We start from the raw sequence: 21,999 nt of genomic DNA on the forward strand, positions 1-21,999 counted from the left end.
TTAAGTATTTCCAGAATCCTAAAGCGATCGTAATCTCTGAGTGAAATCTGGTAAGTGAAGCTTGGGCTGAAAATGAAAATTATATCCCCCATGTCCTCACATGCGAGAAAGAACTTGTGCAGGTGGTTTCATCGCGTCCCAGATGCCTTTGAAGTTCTGGGGTGCAGGAGGTTTGAGGCCACCTGGAGTTATGGGAAGGTGCAGTGAAGCCGCGGGGAGCAGGGTGGTTGCCTCCCCAAGGGGGCTGCGCTGGGAGTCAACCGGTGGCCTTGTGGAGGCCCTGAAAGCCCTTCTCTTTCACCAGGGTGCCCAGAGTCTTCTGTGAAGGAACTCATCTTTCCCCTACAAGGTGTGATGCATTTTTACCATGACTTCACATTTAACGTCATTAGATCAGTATCTGCATGTCTCTATAGCTAAGAAGGGATGCTACAGTTGGTGCACAGGACCTGAAAGTACAAACAGCATCACTTTGACACAGTTGATTTTACACTGCCCATGACTAACCTTCTTTAACCCTGCAGGGCTGTGTGTTCCTCCAGAGGGACAAGCAGCCACTTTACCCGTCTGCCCTGGGCTCTTTCTGGCCCTCTGCAGAACAGCTTGTTGGGCTGGCTCATGCAAAAGAGGGCAGATACTTTTCTTGTTATGAAGAATAACTGGCGATTTGACTTTAGGGAATTGTATTTGAACACTTAAAATATTATTGCATTGGGAGCAAGAAATCAACCTGTAGAAATAGCCAGGTTTCCAAATACCGACATTAACTGTGGGTTCAGATTTTCAAGGGCCACTCTTCTCCCTCCTGCTCCCCTTTCCCCGCAATCTTTAATTTTACCTGCTCCTAGCTCTTTCCTTACTAGAGAATGGAATCTCAGATGCTCCTGGCAAACTCTGTGTTATTAGTACAGGATGGCTTTCTGTTATTAGATTGCATTTTATTATTTCCTTCAGCTCAGTGCATACCTGATATTGGAGGACTCTCCCTGTGGGTTGAGATTGAAAGATGCTGCAAATGATGATGTGCTTTTATTATTTTGGGGGGGCCTTGTTCTCTCGCAGCCAGGTGAGAGACCTTATGGTGGGCAGGCTGAAGGACAGGCCTGCATTACTTTAGACTGTCAGAGCCCAGCATCCTGGAATGACTGCTTTTGTTTGCCAGAGGCAGCTGCTGTGTTGTTGACTTGAGGTGCCTGTCTGGGTGAGGAGATCAGTAGGCATTTAGGATGGCTATCCTGGCCTCTTCGCACAGTGGGTCTAGTTTACCATCACCTCCTAGGGAAATAGATACAATTTTCCTTTGACCAGCTTTCTGTACAATTTCATGTCATGTAAGACACGTACGATTTCCACTAGAAGACAAGTCTCAAAGTACACAGTCACTTAAATTGTTAACTAGCCTTCGACAGAGTATAATAACAGCAAAAACTTTTACTTCTGAGCAGAGTGTGGTATGTGCGATGCCAGCCTGCCAGGCAGGAAGCTCTCCAGGGCAATGAAATCCCTAGAATGTCACTGATAATGCCATGCACTGAGGGCGTGTCAACTCTAATTGTCTTAGCAAGCCTAGGTAGAATAATCAAATGGAACAAACCTGTTTTGAAGGCAAATGATAATAAAACACACATTGTTAAGATGTGAAAATAAAAAGAAAGAATAAAAGAAAACCCCCAAACCTATTACCCCTAAGTGCCTGTTATATCATTTGAAATCTGGGGCTAAAACTTCATTTTTCTTTCTGTCCCTCTTTTGTGTCCAGTGTTCTGGGAAGGAACCCAGAGCATCAAGCACTTTGTGTGGTTTAGGATGTGCTTACTCTTGTACACAGGGCTTTGAGTAAGAATTTAAGACTCAGAAAAAAAGTTCAATTTGAATCTGGTCCTAACCCACTGGCCACTTCAACTAGAAATCGAGCCCACTTCAGAGAAGGCAAAATGCTGCTTGGGAGCAGAGCAGTGCTGAAGGACTTACCAAATTCCAGTTCTTTGATGTTGCAGTAAAAGACGACTTCTTCATTCACCATGAGTTCTACCACATTCCAGTCTTCTATCTTTTCTAGGATGACATTGTGTCCATCTCTGGCCAACACAGCTGGAAAAGATGGAGAGGAGTGTGGGTGGCATGAGGACAGGCTCTAGATTAACCTGCCATGCGGATGTTCTCATGGATGCCAGCAGCTGGCTTGGTTTCCAGTTGCCCGTGGCTATAACTCCAGTTGCCCTGTTGGGTACCTACCTGGTGCTGGCCCGGTGTGCCCTCACCTTTTCTGGAAAGCACAGCCAGAGACCTGAGCAATTCAGATTTTGGTTGCAATTTGCCCCAGACCCATAGGATATGTGGAAATAGGAGATGTCTCTAGGAAGAGTTTTTGAACTTTTTTTTATAGAGATGATACTCAGTGCTGGAGGGGATGGGGGGAATTAGGTAACTTCTTATCTTGCTGATGGAAATAGAAATTGGCCACCTTTCTGGAGTTAATTTGGCAATACAAGCCTCAAAAGCCTCAAAAATTTTTAGAATTACAGAATAAACTCTGGCCAGGGGATATGCGCTTATAAGAAAGCTTCCTCAGGAAAAAACAAAACAAAACAAAACAAAACAGAAATACAGGCAGACTTTTGTAACGAGAGGTTCCTTTCTGCAGTTTTATAATAGAAAATACTTTGTATAACCTATTGTTCAAATCATAAGAAGATGATAGGTCCATATGATGAGTTTTTTTCTGATCATTTCAGAAAATGTTTATTCATTTTTTTAATAGCAAGAAAAATATTTGTAATATGTGCAAACAATCAGGGTACATGTATAGCATATATGAAAACACATATTCACTACTAATTAGAGTATGTATATGTAATAGGAAAAGAAAAGAAATATTCAGTGGTTATCTCTCTGGTAAGAGTGTGTAAAACTTCTTTGTCTTTATTCTGCCAGCATTTTCCAGATTTTCTATACTAAGGAGAAATAAAATGCTTTTTATTTTTTGTTTTGTTTTAAAGCTAATGAACTGAAATTTTATTCACACCTTTGGAAGTTGCTTTTTGGTTTTCACTTCCCTAGAGATGAGCCATGGAAAAGTTGTTAGATCTATTCTCTAACGTGGAAACGCAAAAGTGTAGGAGTTTAGGAGAAATGATGTGCATGAACAGCATGGGATTCTGTTTTCTCTAACATGTCTGTCCTCCGTTTTCCTGAAATGTTCACCTTGTAACATTGGTGGTAGAGTCGGTGTGCTCAATCACCATCTTTGGCAGTCTTCATGCATCAGTGAGAATTTTGGTTAAGTTGGGATGCGGAATCCGATGAAGGGCGTGGTTTTTTTTTTTTTTTTTTGAGTCTTAGCATTGCAATCAGTCTTATGTGCAGAAAAGCAGACAATTATGTCAGTTAATTGCACTTAATTACAGAGACAATTGCTGCTTCAAAATGTTGGCGTGTCCACTTCTTCATCTTTCAATCAGCTCAAGAACATCCAGCCCCAACTGTGAACATTTTAATTGCGTGATTTTAATTTCACTTCTGGAAAGGAACTTCAGAGAGTAACTCAGTGAGGATCTCCATCAACGAGATAGCGCTCCTTGGGCACCCAGCGGGAGCCCTAATTGACCCTGCATCGGCTAACGCCTCTCTCTACGAACACCCGCATCTTTTCCTCTGGCATATTTATGTTATTGTATCCTATTTAAGGGTCTTGTATTAAACATCTTTGGAGGAAGGCACTGAGCTTGGACTAATGCCTTGTTGAAATGAAGTGGTCCATGCAGTTTGGGATGGCCAGGGGACAGTCTAGGAAGCAGAAAGGCAGTCCATAGGCAGAGATTTCTGGGAAGCAGACACTCTCCCAGCAGCACCCCATCAGGAGAGGGGATGTGTAGCCTGAGAGGGAAAAGTTGCAAGTGAGTGGGTAGGGGGCAATTTGGCCTCCAGAACCTTGGCTTTGCCTTGTCAGAAGATGTTCCTGGGAAATGTACTTCAATTTGGTAGGAAGAAATCAGGAGCAAAACAGCTTCTCTGTTCCAACCCCATCTCTGGAGGCAAGGTGTTACCTCTATACTACTAGCACACAACAGTGACTCTCTAAGGCCTGGGGGTTCTGGAGAGAAGGAGGCACAGACTGTGTCTGGAGTTGCTCACTGTAATGCAGTGTAAGTGAGGAAGGGCTCTGCACGAGGAGACCTGGGAAGGCGCACACCCTTCGTCAGTCCACAGACCTTTCCTTTCTCAGAGGGCAGAGCCCTGTCTGAGTCTCACATAGCATCTGGGTCTGGGGTTACTTTTATGAGAAAGTAAGCACTCTTTCATAGCAAAGCGAATCTAAGAAACAGGATTTGATGTACCAAATAATCCACCCTGTGGAAGTGGGGGTGCCAAATAATGAGAGTCTGCCTCCTACTTGAGCAAATCAAGCCCTACAGGGAGAGACCCTCTTAAGACAGCATACCACTTCTCACTTCACTTTCTACATGGTTCGCAAAGCATGGGCTCTCGGGGCCTTTAAGGGAGCACATCTCCCTCACTGACCCTAATCCCCCCACCCCAACCCCACCAGATGCTTGGTGTTAATATAGCTTGTTAAATAAACAAACTCAATTCAATGGTGCTGGGAATCTCCAATGACTCTCTTGGATCCTGAGTGACCTAAGTCTGATTCTTATTAAAGCGATGAGCCACCCTAGACCCCACATCATATATTCCCCCACAGGATGCCTGCCCCCTTGTCATCAGTCTGGGGTGTGTTGAGCCCAGCTGTAGGGTGGTCAGTGCGGGCTTAAGGGATCAAACCTGGAGAAGCACCAGAATTCCTGCAGCTCATCCAAATGCCGCCTCTCTACATGGAGGACCCATTCTTTCCTACGAGCTGCTGTGGCGTTGTCTATTCAAAGAAAGGTCAGATAAATACACTCCATGCAACAAAGTCTTTCCAAAGGCGGTAGCTAAACTCCGGCATAAATCAACCAGAAGCTGTAAGGCCACCCGCAGAATGCCTGCCTCTTTGAAGTGGCACCTCATCCTTCAAGGGGGATCTGGGTAAGCTGAAGGGAAACAGAAAAGCCTCCCTTTTCTCAGTGCTGGCGGAATTGGGCACCATCTGGGAGGGATTTAAACACTGCTAGTTAGGAAGTCAAGGCAAACAGACAGACAGACATCTCCCCCTTCTCTGCTGGGCACAGATGAAATGCCTATGATCATTGATGTGAGCAGCTAATGCATAGCTAGGGACAGGAGAATGGCACACAGGGTGTTGTCACTAAATAAGCATAGATCCAATTTTTATGGGTTTGTTTCAATTCCTTTTAGTTCCTTTTCGCAGCTCATTTGGCAGACTTAAGGACAGTAGACAAGGAGCAACCATGGTCAGGAGATTACTTAGGACTTTGGTTAAGCATTACATAGTTTAGTTTCATTAATATGGAGTCCATAATAGAGACATTTTTGCTGAACCATTATAACTTGTGGGTAATAAAAAAAGAACAAAAATTTTCAGATTCCTTAAGGCACAGTAAGTTCAGGAAATATCAGGCATATTTCCAAAGCCAGCAGGACTTCAGGAAATGATAAAGGGCTATGATTTTTAAAGAAACATACAGAATTCAGATGCAGATTTTACAGATGGGGACCTGTGAATGCACCACTCTGCTTGGTTTGATGTTAGTATTGACTCTAAAGTGGTGGTGGGAGTGTGGAGCAGAATGGGGTCGCGGGGGTGGGGGGGACCAGATACTCCCTGCTTTGCTTTTGTTAACACCCTGGCATTTGTCACCAGTCCTCAGTGAATGTTGGCTGCTGGTACGATATGAATCATCATTCAGGGATACACAAACTAACTTTAAACATCAGCCACCTGCTGATAGCTTGCAATGTGCTTCTCCAACCATAAAAATTCTCCCCTTGATCTTCTCAAGATACTCCTTCCCCTCCCCTACTGCGGGAAGAACTGCTTGTGCCTTTGGCTTCCTCATCTCTCCCTGCATCTTAACCTCCTGCCAATGAAGGCTTCAGCCCACCTTCTCTTGATCCTGTGCTCTCAGAGGTGGAGAACCATCAGCACATTCAGTGGCTCGCACAGTTCTCCCGCCCCTCTTAGTAAACTGATAGTCTGACTCATCTCCTTTCTTACTTCTTTTTTTAAAAATGTTTTTATTTATTTTTGAGACAGAGAGAGACAGAGCATGAGCAGGGGAGGGGCAGAGAGAGAGGGAGACACAGAATCCAAAGCAGGCTCCAGGCTCTGAGCTGTCAGCACAGAGGGGCTCAAACTCATGGACTGTGAGATCATGACCTGAGCTAAAATCAGATGCTTAACCGACTGAGCCACCCAGGCGCCCCTCTTACTTCTTTAAAATACTTCTGCTGGAAAAAAATAAAGAAACTACCCCAAACTATTTTAAACTCTAAAATTTTATCAGATTAATTTTTTTTAATGTTTACTTTTGAGAGAGAGACACACACAGAGCACAAGCGGGGGAAAGGCAGAGAGACAGGGAGACACAGAATCCGAAGCAGGCTCCAGGCTCCACACTGTCAGCACAGAGCCTGATTCAGGGCTCGAACTCATTCATGAACCATGAGATCATGACCTGAGCCAAAGTTGGAGACTTAACTGACTGAGCCACTGAGGCACCCCATGAATTTTTATCAGATTATAAATGTGATGCAGACTCACGATTTTTAAAAAACCTTACAATTATAGGACAGAACATTTTAAATCACCCGTAATTCTTCCTCCTCCCCCCCACTTTGTCCTTTTCAGTGGAAGTTGGATCACAGTGTACATGGAATTCAGGAACACACCTCACTCCCTTAACGTCATGTCGTGGTGATCCAGTTCTGTCAATATATACATGGACCAGCTGCACTGCATTTCATGTGACAGCTCAAACTTACGAGCACTAGGAAGAAGTAAAGAAGGAAGGAAGGGAGATAGGGAGGAGGCAGGCAGAGGGAGGTGTTGACGTTTTTGACAGGGATGCTCAAGGAACGGCTGTTGATGGAGGTGACTTTTAAGAAACACCCAGAGGCTGCGAGGGAGTGAAGAGTGAGGACAATGCAGGAATCTGGAGGAAGAGCATTCCAGGTGGAGCAGCTGCCTCACCTGGAGGTCAAAGTGCACCAGGGGTGTTCAAGGGCCGATGAGGAGGTCGGCGTGGCTGCAGCTGAGTGACTGAGGGTACAGAGTGTATAGTGACGGAGGAAACGAGGTCAGGGAGGACACCTATAGGCCACTGCAAGCCTTTGACTTCTCCCTTGAGTGAGCTGGGAGCCACCAGGATGTTCTTGGAGGCACAGGCCATGCTATGACTCAAGTTTAAAGGCATCACCCGGCTTTGGCGCTGAGGACAGACTGCAGGGGACAAGGGTGGTCACAGGGAACTCAGCAGAGAGATAGGGGCACTTATCCAGGCAGGAGATGATGGTGTTGGTGATGAATGTGAAGCAAAGAGAGGACAGAAAGTTGCCTGCCAAGTTTTTGGCCTGAGTAACTAAAAGAACAGAGCTGTGTGAACCGAGAGGGAGAGAATACAGAGGGGCTGGTTTGGGGTGGGTATTAGGTTTAGAAACTTTGGACATATTAGTCTGAGATGCCTACTAAACACCCCAGTGGCAATGAGAAATCCTGATGGGAGAGAGAAATTTGGGAGCCATCAGCACATAGACGTTATTTAAACTCATAACTGCTTCTGACTCAAATCTGCCTTTGTCTTTCCCCTGAACTTCAGAACGTAATTTCTAACCTCTTAATATCTCTTAATAATTAATCTTTTCTCACTTCTCCTCCCTAAATCTCTTCCTTGAGAATTGGCCTCTTAAGGCACATCCTTAATCTCATGATTCTTTAGCTCAAGAAACTTTGCTGGCTCCCTGTTGCCAAGGGTAAAACAGTCGTGACTCTCTTGTTACATACCATCCTCCAGCCAGACCCAGCGGCTTGCTGCTCCCCAGCTTGCCCCATGTGGCTCCCTCCTTCCCTTCCTAGTAACCCCGTGCCCTGAAATAATAAGAACGAATGCTTGTTGAACATTTACTATGTGCAGGTATGGTATTCATGACTCTGCATTTTCCCACTGGAATCTCACATCAGCGAGGTAGGGATCTGCTCCCGTTTTACCAATAAGTAAACTGAGGCTTGCAAAAGTGAAATAACTTGATCTTGGCTTTGGCCACAGAGCTACTAAATGGTGGAGACCCATTCAAAATTAGATTGGTTGGACTTCAGAGTCCTTGCACTTGACCTCTCTGCTCATGCCATTTTCTCTGCCAACTGTGCCAAGAGCGCAAGTAGGAGACAGGTGACCAGGTGATCCATGGGATTTGTGTACAAACTAGATGGGAAGTATACCCCACTTCAATACCTGTAATTTGTAGGTTATAACAAAATGTTTATTTATGCGTTCTCCTTTAATATAATTCTTGGTAGCGAAATGATCTAGTTGGACTCTATATAGTCATGCTCGCTATGGCAGCAGCAAGAAACATAATTAAAAAGGGTCTGCAGGCATCAGCACAATGGCGGAGTAGGCACTCCAAACTCCCATTCCTCCATAGAGACATTAACGTTCTGTTGTCAAAAAAAACAGCAGAAACTGTCAGAACAAACTTTGTCAGAACTCTGGAAAACAAAGTTGGCAAAAGAGTAAACACTGGGTCAAGACAAAGCCAACTTTAAGATGCTAAGAAAGCTTTGTGGCATCTTTACTTGTCCTTGCCTCACCTCCTCCCTCACTTGCTGGCAGCCTTGAAGATAATAGCCCTTGTCCCCAGTGTGGGTCCTCGTCCCCATGTCTAGAGGGAGCAAAGCAAACCATGTTTTGCAAATTCCTGTTTGTCTGTTCTTCCCTGTGTGGGGGCTCCCTAGGGACTGGCACAAGGCCCTCGTCTATGTTTCACCTAATGTGGAACTCACACAAGGTGGAAAAGCTGTGGGCAGCGTGCGGGGAAATGAAAAATGCATAGCTGTCTGGGCAAAAGACTGTTGAGACATACAGTAAACCTCATGAAGCCAGGGAGGGAAAGCTGGTAAGAAGTTTCTGATGGGAAATTAGAGCATTTAAAAGCACTGAAGACTGAAGACCCAGGCCTGGGCTCTCTTCTCGTTCTATATCTGATCCCCAAGTCCATGACTCAGACCATTCTATCTCTAGTTCAGACTTTTTCTCTGAGCTCTAGAACTGCAGAGCTAACTCAGTACCTCCATCTACACAGCTGAAAACACATGAAGTTTAATATGGTCGAAATGGAGCATGTTCCTACAAATTACAGTCCATCTGTGTTGTCATCTTCAGTGTAGAGCACTTCCATCCATCAGCACTTTGATCAAGCCAGACACTGACTGGATCCAGAGGATATCCTCCTGACCCTCACCCCCCCCCCCCACCTCTTTCCTCTTACTTTTTTTTTTCCTTCCTCTTTCTTTAATCCACTGCCCCTCTACGGCTGTCCTGGTCCAAGCTACTCTCATCTCTCCCTTGTACCACCCGAAGTCTCTTGACTTGTCTCTTCACTTCCATTCTTGGCCCCCTCTGCTCTGTTCTCCTCAGACAGCCACAGTTTGACCGCCCCCCCCCACCACCCCCGCCTGAAACTTGCATAGGGCCGTGCAGGATCTGCCCCTGTCTACCTCTCCAACCTCATCCTTCTTGCAGTTCAACAAATACCTCATTTGTTCATGCTTCCAGCCTTTGTAGTTTCTCTGTCTGGCATGCTCTTTCTTCTCTTTACCTGGTTTTCTCTCCCTACTTTTTAAAGCTCAACTCAAGTATAATTCCAGTGAACAAACCTTTCCAGATCTTCCCCTCTCCCCTCCAATTATAGCCAGTGGCAGGCCCCACTCTGATCACATTCCTCTGTTGGAGGCTCAGCACAACTGTTAACTAGTAGTCAACAATGAGAAGGTCATTTTAAGGACATGTACCTTTGTCTGCAAGTATGTCCCCAGTACCTGGAATAGTGTCCAACACATATTAGATGCTCAGTAAAGGTTTGTTGCATGATTGAATGCTGAAAATGTAGACTCTCCACCATTTTCCAGCCACATGACTTTGGAAAAGTCACTTAATATTCTTGATCTTCTGTTTAAGCAGGATTATGTGATCCTTCCCATTCAAATGATTTGTATAAACTGCCTGGTACCCAGTGGGCTCCCAGTACATGTTTGTTTCCACTCCTATTTTGAAGCAGTAGAAGCCAGAGGAAGATGCTAAGTCATCCTGAGGAAGTAGAAGCTCAGGGAAGACTCTCCAGAGGTTATGGTGCTTGGTCTGGGTCAGCGGAAGGAAGGAGGTATAGGGAGAGGGTACCGCCTGCACAGGTGCTCAGAGGTTGGGGTACACCTGGGCACACGCAGTTGGGTGGCCCTCTGGAGCTCGGCTGCCTACCTTGCAGGCCCTCTAGGCGGAAGGTGCGGTACTCCACAGACAGGCCGACTGCACTGTATGGCCCATAGCGCAAGATGACTAACGCGTTCTTCGGCATGGCTGCCGAGCACCCAGCCTGCGCGAAGGCGCAATACAGACTGCTAGGCAACTGCTCTGCAGGCCCTTGGGAGAGGGTGTGGCCACGGGGCAGCGGGCGGGGCCAGGGCGGGTAGGGGTGGAACTTGAGGATCCTCCCCACAAGTCCCTTCCTGAGAGTCTGTGTCAGGGGTGGGGATGAGGGTTCTTCCTTTCTGGGTGTCTGCCCCACCATCACTGGGGTGCAAGAAAGGTGCGGTGGTAGTTTGAGGCGATAGCCAGGTAAATGCGGGATTTCTACTTGGTATGGCAAGTGTTAGTGATAAATAACAAGAGCCAACATTTATAGCTAGTTACAGAAAGTATTGTCAAGTGACATGCTAAGCACTTTCCATATATTATCTCATTTAACCTCTTTACCATCCTTCTGAAGTAGGTTGTATTTTGTATTTTGTATTTACAAAACTAAGGCTCAGAGGGTCCAGGTAGCCTTCCAAGGCAAGTCCGTGGTGTAGGATGGATTGGAACCCCTTGTAAGGTGCCTATATATAGAGAAGTGGTTTTTGTTTTGTTTTGTTTTGTTGTTTTTTGTTTTTTATCAATTCTTGCAACTGAATTTAAGTCCTTCATCTGTTTTCTGAAAAATGTGAGTCATTATCTCTTCACATATTGCTTCTGGTCCCATTTTCTCACTTTTTAGGGACTTCAGTTAAATTTATGTTAGACCTTCCAACTGTATTCTTCATGTCTCTTCTCTGCTGTGTTTTTCTCTTTTCAATCTTCTTTTGGACTGTATATGTGTATGTGTTCATTCATTCATTCATTAATTCATTCATTCATTTTTACCTGTAATCCAGTTTACTAATTTTCTCTGTAGCTGTGTCTTAACTGCTATTAGAGCCATCAATATGGTTGGGTTTTTTTTTCTTCAGTTATTTGTGTTTTAATTCTGGAATTTTACTTTGGTCCTTTTTCAAATCTGCTGTGACACTTTCTATACTTTTCAGTTTCTTGCCAAGTGTTTTAGGTTTGAGGTTATCTTCTTGATCATAGTAAAGATACTTATTTTATAGTCTGCATTTGAGAATTCCACTATCTGGAGACCCCATGTTTCTGTTTCTGTTTTTATTTCTACTAGTGTCTGCTTATTTTGTCTAGAGCTCTTCGTTTACTTTCAATGTGTACTGGACATTGTATTTGAAAAATTATTTGTAGGAAGAATTTGAGCCCAAGGGTGATGTTATCTTCCTCTATAGAAGACTTTTTTTTTTTCTTCACTGCTTGCCAATTCCCAGTAACACCAGTAACCCAGGATCATCTTAATATGACTTCAGGGCTTATGGTTATCTGAGTCATCCAGATGGCTTGAAACTGGGAGCAGGCCAGGTGGAGATTTGTTCACTTATATTTTATCCTCATTTCTGCCCTAATGAGGGTGGTCGCTTGCCAGGATTCACCCGTGGTGGTGCTGGGCTCCAGTTTTTATATGCCTAATGCTGCAAAGACAAAAATTGCATCTTACCTTCTAGGTTGCCTATTCAAGATCACTAGACAGCTCCAGAGTAAAAACATCTCCAGTGCTATGCTTACTTACTCTCATCCTCTCCCTGATCTTGATCTAGGTTAGGTCTTTTATGATTTCAAGAAGATTTTTAAAAACATATATGCCAGATTTTTAAAAATGTCTTCTGTAGGAAGCTTTGTCTGAATTAGCTAGTCTACCATTATTACAGGCAGAAGATGCCCCTGTTGAAGTTTTGTTGGAGTTGAATTGAATCTAGAGATCAATTTGGGGAAAACTAACATCTTTCTGAGGCTTTCATATTCATGATCTTGAAATACCTCTCCTTTATTTAGATCTTCTTCAATGTATTTTAGTGCAGTTTATAATTATCTGTGTATAGGTCTTCATGTCTTTGGTTAGATTTATTGCTAGGTTCTATTGTAAATCATGTATTCTGTATTGTGATTTTATTGTTTGTTGCTGGTATGTAAAACAAAATTGACTTTTATATGTTGATTTTATGTAAGCAGCCTTGATCTTTTTAGTTGATTTCTGTTTATTTATATATAGATTCTTTTGGATTTTCTTATTGGCAATCACTTTGCAGAAAATGGTCGGTTTTTTTTCTTTTATTAAGCTTTTGTTTCTTTTTCTTCTTATCTTGTTGCACAGTCTAGAACCTCTAGTTAAATGATGAACAGAAGTGGAAATAGTACATATCCTGTTTTTATTTTGTTTTATATTATTTTATTTTTTTTAATTTACATCCAAGTTAGTTAGTATATAGTACAACAGTGATTTCAGGTGTAGATTCCTTAATGCCCCTTACCTATTTATCCCATCCCTCCTCCCACAATCCCTCCAGTAACCCTCTGTTCTCCATATTTAAGAGTCTCTTATGTTTTGTCCCCTCCCTGTTTTTATATTATTTTTGCTTCCCTTCCCTTGTGTTCATCTGTTCTGTGTCTTAAAGTCCTCATATGAGCGAAGTCCTGTCATATTTGTCTTTCTCTGACTGACTAATTTTGCTTAGCATAATACCCTCTAGTTCCATCCACGTAGTTGCAAATGGCAAGATTTCATTCTTTTTGATGGCCGAGTAATACTCCATTGTATAGATATATACCACATCTTCTTTATCCATTCATCCATCAATGGACATTTGGGCTCTTTCCATACTTTAGCTATTGTTGATAGTGCTGCTATAAACATTGGGGTGCATGTGTCCCTTTGAAACAGCATACCTGTATCCCTTGGATAAATGCCTAGTAGTGCAATTGCTGGGTCACAGGGTAGTTCTATTTTTAATTTTTTGAGGAACCTCCATAGTGTTTTCCAGAGTGGCTGCACCAGTTTGCATTTCCACCAGCAGTGCAACAGAGACCCTCTTTCTCCACATCCTCACCAACATCTGCTGTTGCCTGAGTTGTTAATGTTGGCCATTCTGACAGGTGTGAGGTGGTATCTCTTTGTGGTTTTGCTTTGTATTTCCCTGATGATGAGTGATGTTGAGCCTTTTTTCAAGTGTCGGTTGGCCATCTGGATGTCTTCTTTGGAGAAGTGTCTATTCATGTCTTTTGCCCATTTCTTCACTGGACTATTTGTTTTTTGGGTGTTGAGTTTGATAAGTTCTTTATAGATTTTGGATACTAACCCTTTATCTGATATGTCATTTGCAAATATCTTCTCCCATTCCGTCGGTTGCCTTTTAGTTTTACTGATTGTTTCCTTCGCTGTGCAGAAGCTTTTTATTTTGATGAGGTTCAAGATTGCTTTGGCTATTCGGGGTCTTTTCTGGTTCCATACATATTTTAGGATTGTTTGTTCTAGCTCTGTGAAGAATGCTGGTGTTATCTTGATAGGGATTGCATTGAATATGTAGATTGCTTTGGGTAGTACTGACATGTTAACAATATTTGTTCTTCCTACCCAGGAGCATGGAATATTTTTCCATTTTTTTGTGTCTTTTTCAATTCATTTCATAAGATTTCTATAGTTTTCAGTGTATAGATTTTTCACCTCTTTGGTTAGGTTTATTCCTAGGTATTTTATGGGTTTTGGTGCAATTGTAAATGGGATCGATTCCTTGATTTTTATTTCTGTTGCTTCATTGTTGGTGTATAGGAATGCAACCAATTTCTGTGCATTGACTTTATATCCTGCCACTTTGCTGAATTCATGAATCAGTTCTAGCAGTTTTTTGGTGGAATCTTTTGAGGTTTCCGTGTAGAGTATCATGTCATCTGTGAAGAGTGCAAGTTTGACCTCCTCCTGGCCAATTTGGATGCCTTTTATTTCTTTGTATTGTCTGATTGCTGAGGCTAAGACTTCCAATACTATGTTGAATAACACTGGTGAGTGGACATCCCTGTCTTGTTCCTGACCTTAGGGGGAAAGCTCTCAGTTTTTCCCCGTTGAGGATGATATTAGCGTTGGGCCTTCATATATGGCTTTTATGATCTCGAGGTATGATCTTTCTATCCCTACTTTCTTGAGAGTTTTTATCAAGAAAGGATGCTGTGTTTTGTCAAATGCTTTCTTTGCATCTATTGAGAGGATCATGTGGCTCTTGTCCTTTCTTTTATTGATGTGATGAATCACATTGATTGTTCTGAGGATATTGAACCAGCCCTGCATCCCAGGTATAAATCCTGCCTGGTCATGGTGAATAATTATTTTAATGTATTGTTGGATTCAGTTGGCTAATATCTTGTTGAGGATTTTTGCATCCATGTTCGTCAGGGAAATTGGTTTATAATTCTCCTTTTTAGTGGGGTCTTTGTCTGGTTTTGGAATCAAGGTAATGCTGACTTCATAGAAAGACTTTGGAAGTTTTCCTTCCATTTCTATTTTTTGGAACAGTTTCAAGAGAATAGGTGTTAACTCTTCTTAAATGTTTGGTAGAATTCCCCTGGAAAGCCATCTGGTCCTGGACTCTTGTTTTTTGGGAGATTTTCGACTACTAATTGAACTTCTTTACTGATTATGGGTCTGTTCAAGTTTTCTATTTCTTCCTGTTTCAGTTTTGGTAGTTTATATGTTTCGAGGAATGTGTCCTTTTCTTCCAGATTGCCCATTTTATTGGCGTATAATTGCTCATAATATTCTCTTATTATTGTTTTTATTTCTGCTGTGTTGGCTGTGATCTCTCCTCTTTCATTCTTGATTTTATTTATTTGGGTCCTTTCCTCTTTCTTTTTGATCAAACTAGATAGTAGTTTATCAATTTTGTTAATTCTTTCAAAGAACCAGCTGCTGGTTTCACTGATCTGTTCTAATGTTTTTGTTGCTGTTATTTGCTTGTTTGTTTCAATAGCATTGATTTCTGCTCTAATCTTTATTATTTCCTGTCTTCTGCTGGTTTTGGGTTTTATTTGCTCTTCTTTTTCAAGCTCTTTAAGGTGTAAGCTTAGGTTGTGTATCTGAGACCTCTCTTCCTTTTTTAAGAAGGCCTGGATTGCCATATACTTTCCTTTATAACTGCCTTTGCTGCGTCCCAGAGGTTTTGGGCTGTGGTGTTATCATTTTCATTGGCTTCTATGGACTTTTTAACTTCCTCTTTAGCTTCTTGGTTAGACCATTCATTCTTTAGTAGAGTGTTCTTTAGTCTTCAAGTATTTGTTACCTTTCCAAAATTTTTCTTCTGGTTGATTTCGAGTTTCATAGCATTGTAGTCTGAAAATATGCACAGTATGATCTCGATCTTTTTGTACTTACTTAGGGCTGATTTGTGTCCCAGTATGTGGTCTATTCTGGAGGACATTCCATGTGCACTGGAGAAGAATGTATATTCTTCTGCTTTAAGATGAAATGTTCTGAATATATCTGTTAAGTCCATCTGGTCCAGTGTGTCATTCAAAGCCATTGTTTCCTTGTTGATTTTTTGATCAGATGATCTGTCCATTGCTGTGAGTGGGGTGTTGAAGTCTCCTACTATTATGGTATTATTATCGATGAGTTTCTTTATGTTTGTGATTAGTTGATTTATATATTTGGGTGCTCTCACATTTGGAGCATAAATGTTTACAATTGTTAGGTCTTCTTGGTGGATAGACCCCTTAATCATGATATAATGCCCTTCTTCATCTCTTGTTACAGTCTTTATTTTAAAGTCTAGATTGTCTGATATAAGTATGGCTACTCAGGCTTTCTTTTGTCAACAATTAGCGTGATAGATGGTTCTCCATCCCCTTACTTACCATCTGAAGGTGTCTGTAGGTCTAAAGTGGGTCGCTTGTAAACAGCAAATAGATGGATCTTATTTTCTTATCCATTCTGTTACCCTATGTCTTTTTATTGGAGCATTGAGTCCATTGACATTTAGAGTGGGTACTGAAAGATATGAATTTATTGCCATTATGTTGCTTGTAGAGTTGGAGTTTCTGGTGGAGTTCTCTGGTCCTTTCTAATCATTGTTGCTTTTGGTATGTATTTATTTATATAAATATATATTCTCATCTTTTCTCCCCTCAGAAAGTCCCCCTTAAAATTTCTTGCAGGGCTGGTTTAGTGGTCACAAACTCCTTTAATTTTTGTTTGTCTGGGAAACTTTTTATCCATCCTTCTATTTTGAATGACAGCCTTGCTTGACAAAGAATTCTTGGCTGCATATTTTTCTGATTCAGCACACTGAATATATCCTGCCACTCCTCTGGCCTGCCAAGTTTCTGTGGATAGGTCTGCTGCAAACCTGATCTGTCTTCCCTTGTATGTTAGGGAATTTTTCCCCTTGCTGCTTTCATGATTCTCTCCTTGCCTGAGTATTTTGTGAATTTGACTATGATATGCCTTGCTGATGGTCGGTTTTTGTTGAATCTAATAGGGGTCCACTATGCTTCCTGGATTTTGATGTCTGTGTCTTTCCCCAGGTTAGGAAAGTTTTCCGCTATGATTTGCTCACATAACCCTTCTACCCCTATTTCTCTTTCTTCCTCTTCTGGGACCCCTATGATTCTGATGTTGTTCCTTTTTAATGAGTCACTGATTTCTCTAATTCTTAAATTGTGCTCTTTTGCCTTAATCTCCCTCTTTTTTTTTTTTTTTTGCTTCATTATTCTCCATAAGTTCATCCTCTATATCACTGATTCTCTGTTCTGCCTCATCCATCCTTGCTGCTGCTGCATCCATCTGTGATTGCAGCTAAGTTATAGCATTTTTTATTTCATCCTGACTAGCTTTTACTTCATTTATCTCTGCAGAAAGGATTCTAATCTATTTTTGACTCCAGCTAGTATTCTTATTGTTGTGATTCTAAATTCTGGTTCAGACATCTTGCTTGTATCTGTGTTGGTTAAGTCCCTGGTTGGTTAACGACCCTGGGTGTCGTTTCTTCCTGCTCTTTCTTTTGGGGTGAATTCCTTTGTTTGGTCATTTTGAAGGGAGAAAAGGAATTAATGAGGTAGAAAAGTTAAATTAAAAAAAATTAAAATTAAAAAATTAAAAACAAACACATACACACACACAAAATCGAATAAATGATGCTAGACCCTAGGTGTGTTTTGGTCTGGGTGGTGAAAGGGTCTTGATAGAATAGAGAAAAAATGGGGTAAAAAAAGGATATCATTTGAAAATTTGAAAAAATGAATACACTCAAATATAATAAAATGATGGAAGTAAAATTGAATTTGAAAAATTTACAAAAAAGTAAAAAATATAGTTGAAATAATTAAAAAATATATATTTAAAAAAATAATTGAAAATAAAAAGATTTTTTCTCTTTCTGTATTCGAGAAAAGAAAAGAAAAAGAAAGAGGAAAAAAAAGAAAATTGAATAGATGGACCAGCAAACAGACTGAAATACGATTGAAATTACTTTGTTTTCTCCTAGAAGTCAAACTATGAAGTGCTTTATAGTCCATAAACTAAGCAGGCAGAGAGATTTGTGTTCCTGAAGAACAAGGTTGGCCCAGTTGGGCGGAGCTTCGTGTAGTGGTCCATTCTCCACTAGATGGCGCTGCTTAGCCTACGCTTTGGAGGGAGTGTTGTGGTGCTTGTAAGTGTGTATGCGCATGCGCGGAAGTGGTGAAAATGGCATCACCCAGCTACCAGTCTCTAGTATTGGAACTCTGTTCTCCTCGATCAGCAATCACACACCCATCTTTTGTTGTCCTTTCTGTCTGGCTTCCATCCACTTTCCGCTTTTACACTGTCCATGACCAAGCCCCTGGCAGCACTTCCCTCCTGAGTTTTATCTCAGACGTGGCTATTTTTCCCAACCCCTTACTTCTGAAGCACTGCGGCTTTGACCCATTCTGCCCCTCTGTGGGAGGGTCAAGCAATGGCCGGTGTCAGCTGCACCCAGGAACGTTCACAGGACAGTGCTGCTGTAGATGCCTGGAGACTGCAGCTGGGCACCAGCCTGCCCCAGAAAAAGTTCGCGTGATGGTGGCAGCAGCAGTGTTTCAGGGATTATGGAAAATCACGGCACACATCTAGCACATGGCTTCACCCCCAATGCCCTTGTTCCAGCCCCAGCAAATGTGGTTGTTCTCCCAGGTCCACTGGGGCCTTTGGGGGAGCCACACAGCCTCTACCAGGTGTCCTCCCAGCAGGGGAACCACCTTTCCCCATGTGGCCCAGAAGACCTCTGGACTTCATTCTGTTCCTGGGGATTCGCCCTTCCCACCAGAGCACCACCAGGTATCACGCTGCAGGGTTTCAGACTCTGCACTCCCCCTGTTTATAGAGTCTTAATGGAAGTTAAACCCTCTCCTTTCTCCTTTCTCCCTTTTTAGTTCAGTCCCTGTGGCTGTTTCCACTTTTCCACTTTCTCTCCAGCTGCTTTTGGTGGGGGGTGTTTTTCCCATATTCCCCCCCCACCCATCTCTGTCCTCTCTCCGCAAGCAAAAACAGCTCCCTGTCCTCTGTGGCTTCTCTCTCCCCCAGTTCACTCTCGGCGCTGCGTACCTCCTGAGTGCTGTGGTTCAGGTTGTGCAGCTTGTTGTGTTAATCCTCAAGTCAGTTTTCTAGGTGTGCAGGATGGTTTAGTGTTGGTCTGGCTGTGTTTCATGGAGGCAAGATGCACAAAAAACTTCCATGCTGTTCCTCCATCTTGGCTCCTCCAGTGCATATCCACCTTTATCCTACATTTCCCTACTTAGGATGATGTATATTGTATGTTTTATGCAGATGTTCCATGTTGCTAAGTTATTTTCTAATTCCTTTTACTATGAGTTTTTTAAAATTATGAATGACTGTTAAATTTTACTGAATGCATTTCAATGATCTATTAGAGTGGTTCTGTAGTTTTATTCTTTAAGCTATTCATGGGTAAATGACATTTAGCTATCTTCTTTTTTTTTAAGTTTTAATTTTAATTCTAGTTAGTTAACAGCATCATATTAGTTTCAGGTGTACTATACAGTGATTCAACACGTTTATACATCGCCTGGTGCTCATCATCTTCTAATATTTACCTTGCATTCTCAGATAAACCTGACTTGGCCATGGGTGCAGTACTGTTAGAATTTGTTTGCTATAGTTTCATTTAGATTTCTGGATATTTATGCATGAGGAAAATGGGCCTTTAGTTTTTCTTTATTGGATATCCAAGTCTGGTTTGGATACTAAAGTTATACTAGCCTCAGAGAATAAATAAGGGCGTTTATACAAAGAGGGAATATTCCCTTATTGGTTTTATATATGATTGAAATGATCATTTCTTTGAATGTTTGGTAGGAAATGTCTACAACATTTTACATTCCTCTTCCCCCACCATACTTATTTTTCTGAGTGGGAAGATTTTATTTTATTTATTTTATTTTATTTTTCTGAGTGGGAAGATTTTAAACTACTGCTTCAGTTAATTTAAGATTTATAAGGCTATCCAGAAATCTTATTTCTTCTTTTATTAGTTGTAGTAAGTTATACTTTTCTAAGAATTTTTATCTAAGTTTTCAAATTTATTGGAATAAAGTAGTTGATATATTCTCTGGTTACCGTTATAATGTCTACTACAGTTGTATCTACCTATTATTAATTATATATTTCTGAATTTCTCATTTTTTCATTGTTTTTACCAGAGCCTTGTCTATTTTGTTATTGTTTTCAAAGAACCAAGTTAAAAAATATATATTTATCACGCTGTATTTTAGTTACCAGTTTATCAGTATCCCATTTGACTGGGGGCTCCTTGAAAGCTAGAGAGTGTCACATTCATTTTGCCTTGAAGTAGGTAACAGATTATTTGCTAAATGAATAACAAACAATATTTCTATTCAAATTGTGTGTATTTATCCATGATTACTGAGTGTTAAATCTCCAAATATGTAGGTATGTATGTATTTATCTATTTATTTATTGTCAACTTAGTTAACATACAGTGTAGTCTTGGCTTCAGGAGTAGATTCCAGTGATTTATCACTTACATACAACACCCTGTACTCAACCCAACAAGTGCCCTCCTCAATGCCCTTCACCCATTTTCCGCACCCTCCCAAACCTTCATGCCCATCAACCCTCAGTTCTCTGTTTTTAAGAATCTCTGTGGTTTGCCCCTCTCTCTTCTTGTATCTTATTTTTCATTCCCTTCCCCTATAGTCATCTGTTAAGTTTCTAAAATTCCACATATGAGTGAAATCATATGGTATCTGTCTTTTTCTGACTGACTTATTTTTCTTAGTATAATACCCTCCAGTTTCATCCACACTGTTGCAAAGATTTCATTCTTTTTCATTTCCAAGTAGTATTCCATTGTGTGTGTATATATATACTACATCTTCTTCTTCTTCTTTTTTTACACTTATTTATTTTTGAGAAACAGAGCACTAGTGGGAGAGGGGCAGAGAGAGACAGACAGACAGACAGACAGAATCCAAAGCAGGCTCCAGGCTCTGAGTTGTCAGCACAGAGCCTGACGTGGGGCTTGAACTCACAAACTGTGAGATCATGACCTGAGCCAAAGTTGGACGCTCAACCAACTGAGCCCCGACATCTTCTTTATCCATTCATCAGTTGATGAATATTTGGACTCTTTCCATACTTTGGCTATTGTTGATAGTGCTGCTATAAACATTGGGGTGCATGTGCCCCCTTTGAATCAGCACTCCTGTATCCTTTGGATAAATTCCTAGTAGTGCAATTGCGAGGTCTTGGGTAATTCTATTTTTAATTTTTTGAGGAACCTCCACACTGTTTTTCAGAATCCACAAGTATTCTATAATCTGATTTAAAATCCTCAAATTCAAAGAAGAAACTTATACCAAAGCTTTGGCTCAGCTTGTACTAAATCATTTAAAAAATTTGTAACTTTGAGGCATTTTATTATAAGAAGCTGGCACTCATACATAAACTAACAAGAACTTAAAATTCATTACACATTTACTTCATTTTTTTAGCTTGACTGTGTAGTAAATCTTTAGCTTCCTTGATTTTGGCTGCTATATAAGGAGATTCTCCCTTGTCTGGGTGATTTAAAAGGATAGTTCATCAACAAGCATCTCTTATTTTTCCTTTATTGGCAGTAGGGCTTGTGCCTAATATTAATGCTGCTTCTCATTTTGTCATTTTGAGTTCAAATGCACCTCTATAATAGCCACCACTGAAAGCAGATTTTTGTAGACTTTGAAAAATTTGTTATGCTTGAGGTTCCATATATTTCATGGCTTGAAGAACATAGCAGCCTGCAAATCCTGCAGCAGCCATGGTCAGTCCAACTGCTGCCCCTATACTGGCCATGATTCTGGCTCAGTTCCCTGACCTCCACTGAGCACAAGCATGTGGTCAAAGAACCAACTTTTGCTTTTTTTTTTAGCTTCTCTGTTATTTTTTGTTTTCTCCTTCCTTGATAGTTGTCTTATCTTGGTTACTTTCTTTGAGTTTACTCTTCAGCTCTTTTTCCTACCTTTTTTTTTTTAAGTTTTTTTTTATTTTTGAGAGAGAGAGGGAGAGAGGGTGTGTGCATGCATGTGCATGGGGGAGGGGCAGAGAAAGAGAGAGAGAATTCCAGAAGGTTCCACACTGTCAGCACAGAGCTCGACGTGGGGTTCGATCTCACAAACCACAAGTTCATAACCTGAGCCAAAACCAAGAGCCAGATGCTTAACCAAC

At 41.5% G+C, this 21,999-nt stretch overlaps 1 protein-coding gene and 1 pseudogene across 1 annotated transcript; both read right to left on the reverse strand.

Annotated features, from left to right (window-relative positions):
• Nucleotides 1–1,210: 1,210 nt before the first annotated feature.
• Nucleotides 1,211–10,470, reverse strand: CD2H10orf53 (chromosome D2 C10orf53 homolog). The gene is made up of 3 exons (XM_030334242.1): nt 10,374–10,470; nt 1,972–2,091; nt 1,211–1,275 (listed from the first exon to the last, which is right to left on the reverse strand). Exons 1-3 carry the CDS (start codon nt 10,468–10,470, stop codon nt 1,211–1,213), a joined length of 282 nt encoding a protein of 93 aa, XP_030190102.1.
• A 10,800-nt stretch (nt 10,471–21,270) lies between these two features.
• On the reverse strand, nt 21,271–21,632 carry LOC115526907 (annotated as a pseudogene).
• Nucleotides 21,633–21,999: the final 367 nt, after the last annotated feature.

The sequence above is a fragment of the Lynx canadensis genome, chromosome D2 (genome assembly GCF_007474595.2).
Source record: "Lynx canadensis isolate LIC74 chromosome D2, mLynCan4.pri.v2, whole genome shotgun sequence".
NCBI lineage: Eukaryota > Metazoa > Chordata > Mammalia > Carnivora > Felidae > Lynx > Lynx canadensis.

Coding starts and splice junctions, on each gene's coding strand:
- CD2H10orf53 (XM_030334242.1), bottom strand. CDS start 10,470: ATGCCGAAGAACGCGTTAGTCATCTTGCGCTATGGGCCATACAGTGCA. Junction 2,092..10,373: donor CCGCCTAGAGGGCCTGCAAG/GTAGGCAGCCGA, acceptor CATCTTTTCCAG/CTGTGTTGGCCAGAGATGGA. Junction 1,276..1,971: donor CATCAAAGAACTGGAATTTG/GTAAGTCCTTCA, acceptor CTATTTCCCTAG/GAGGTGATGGTAAACTAGAC.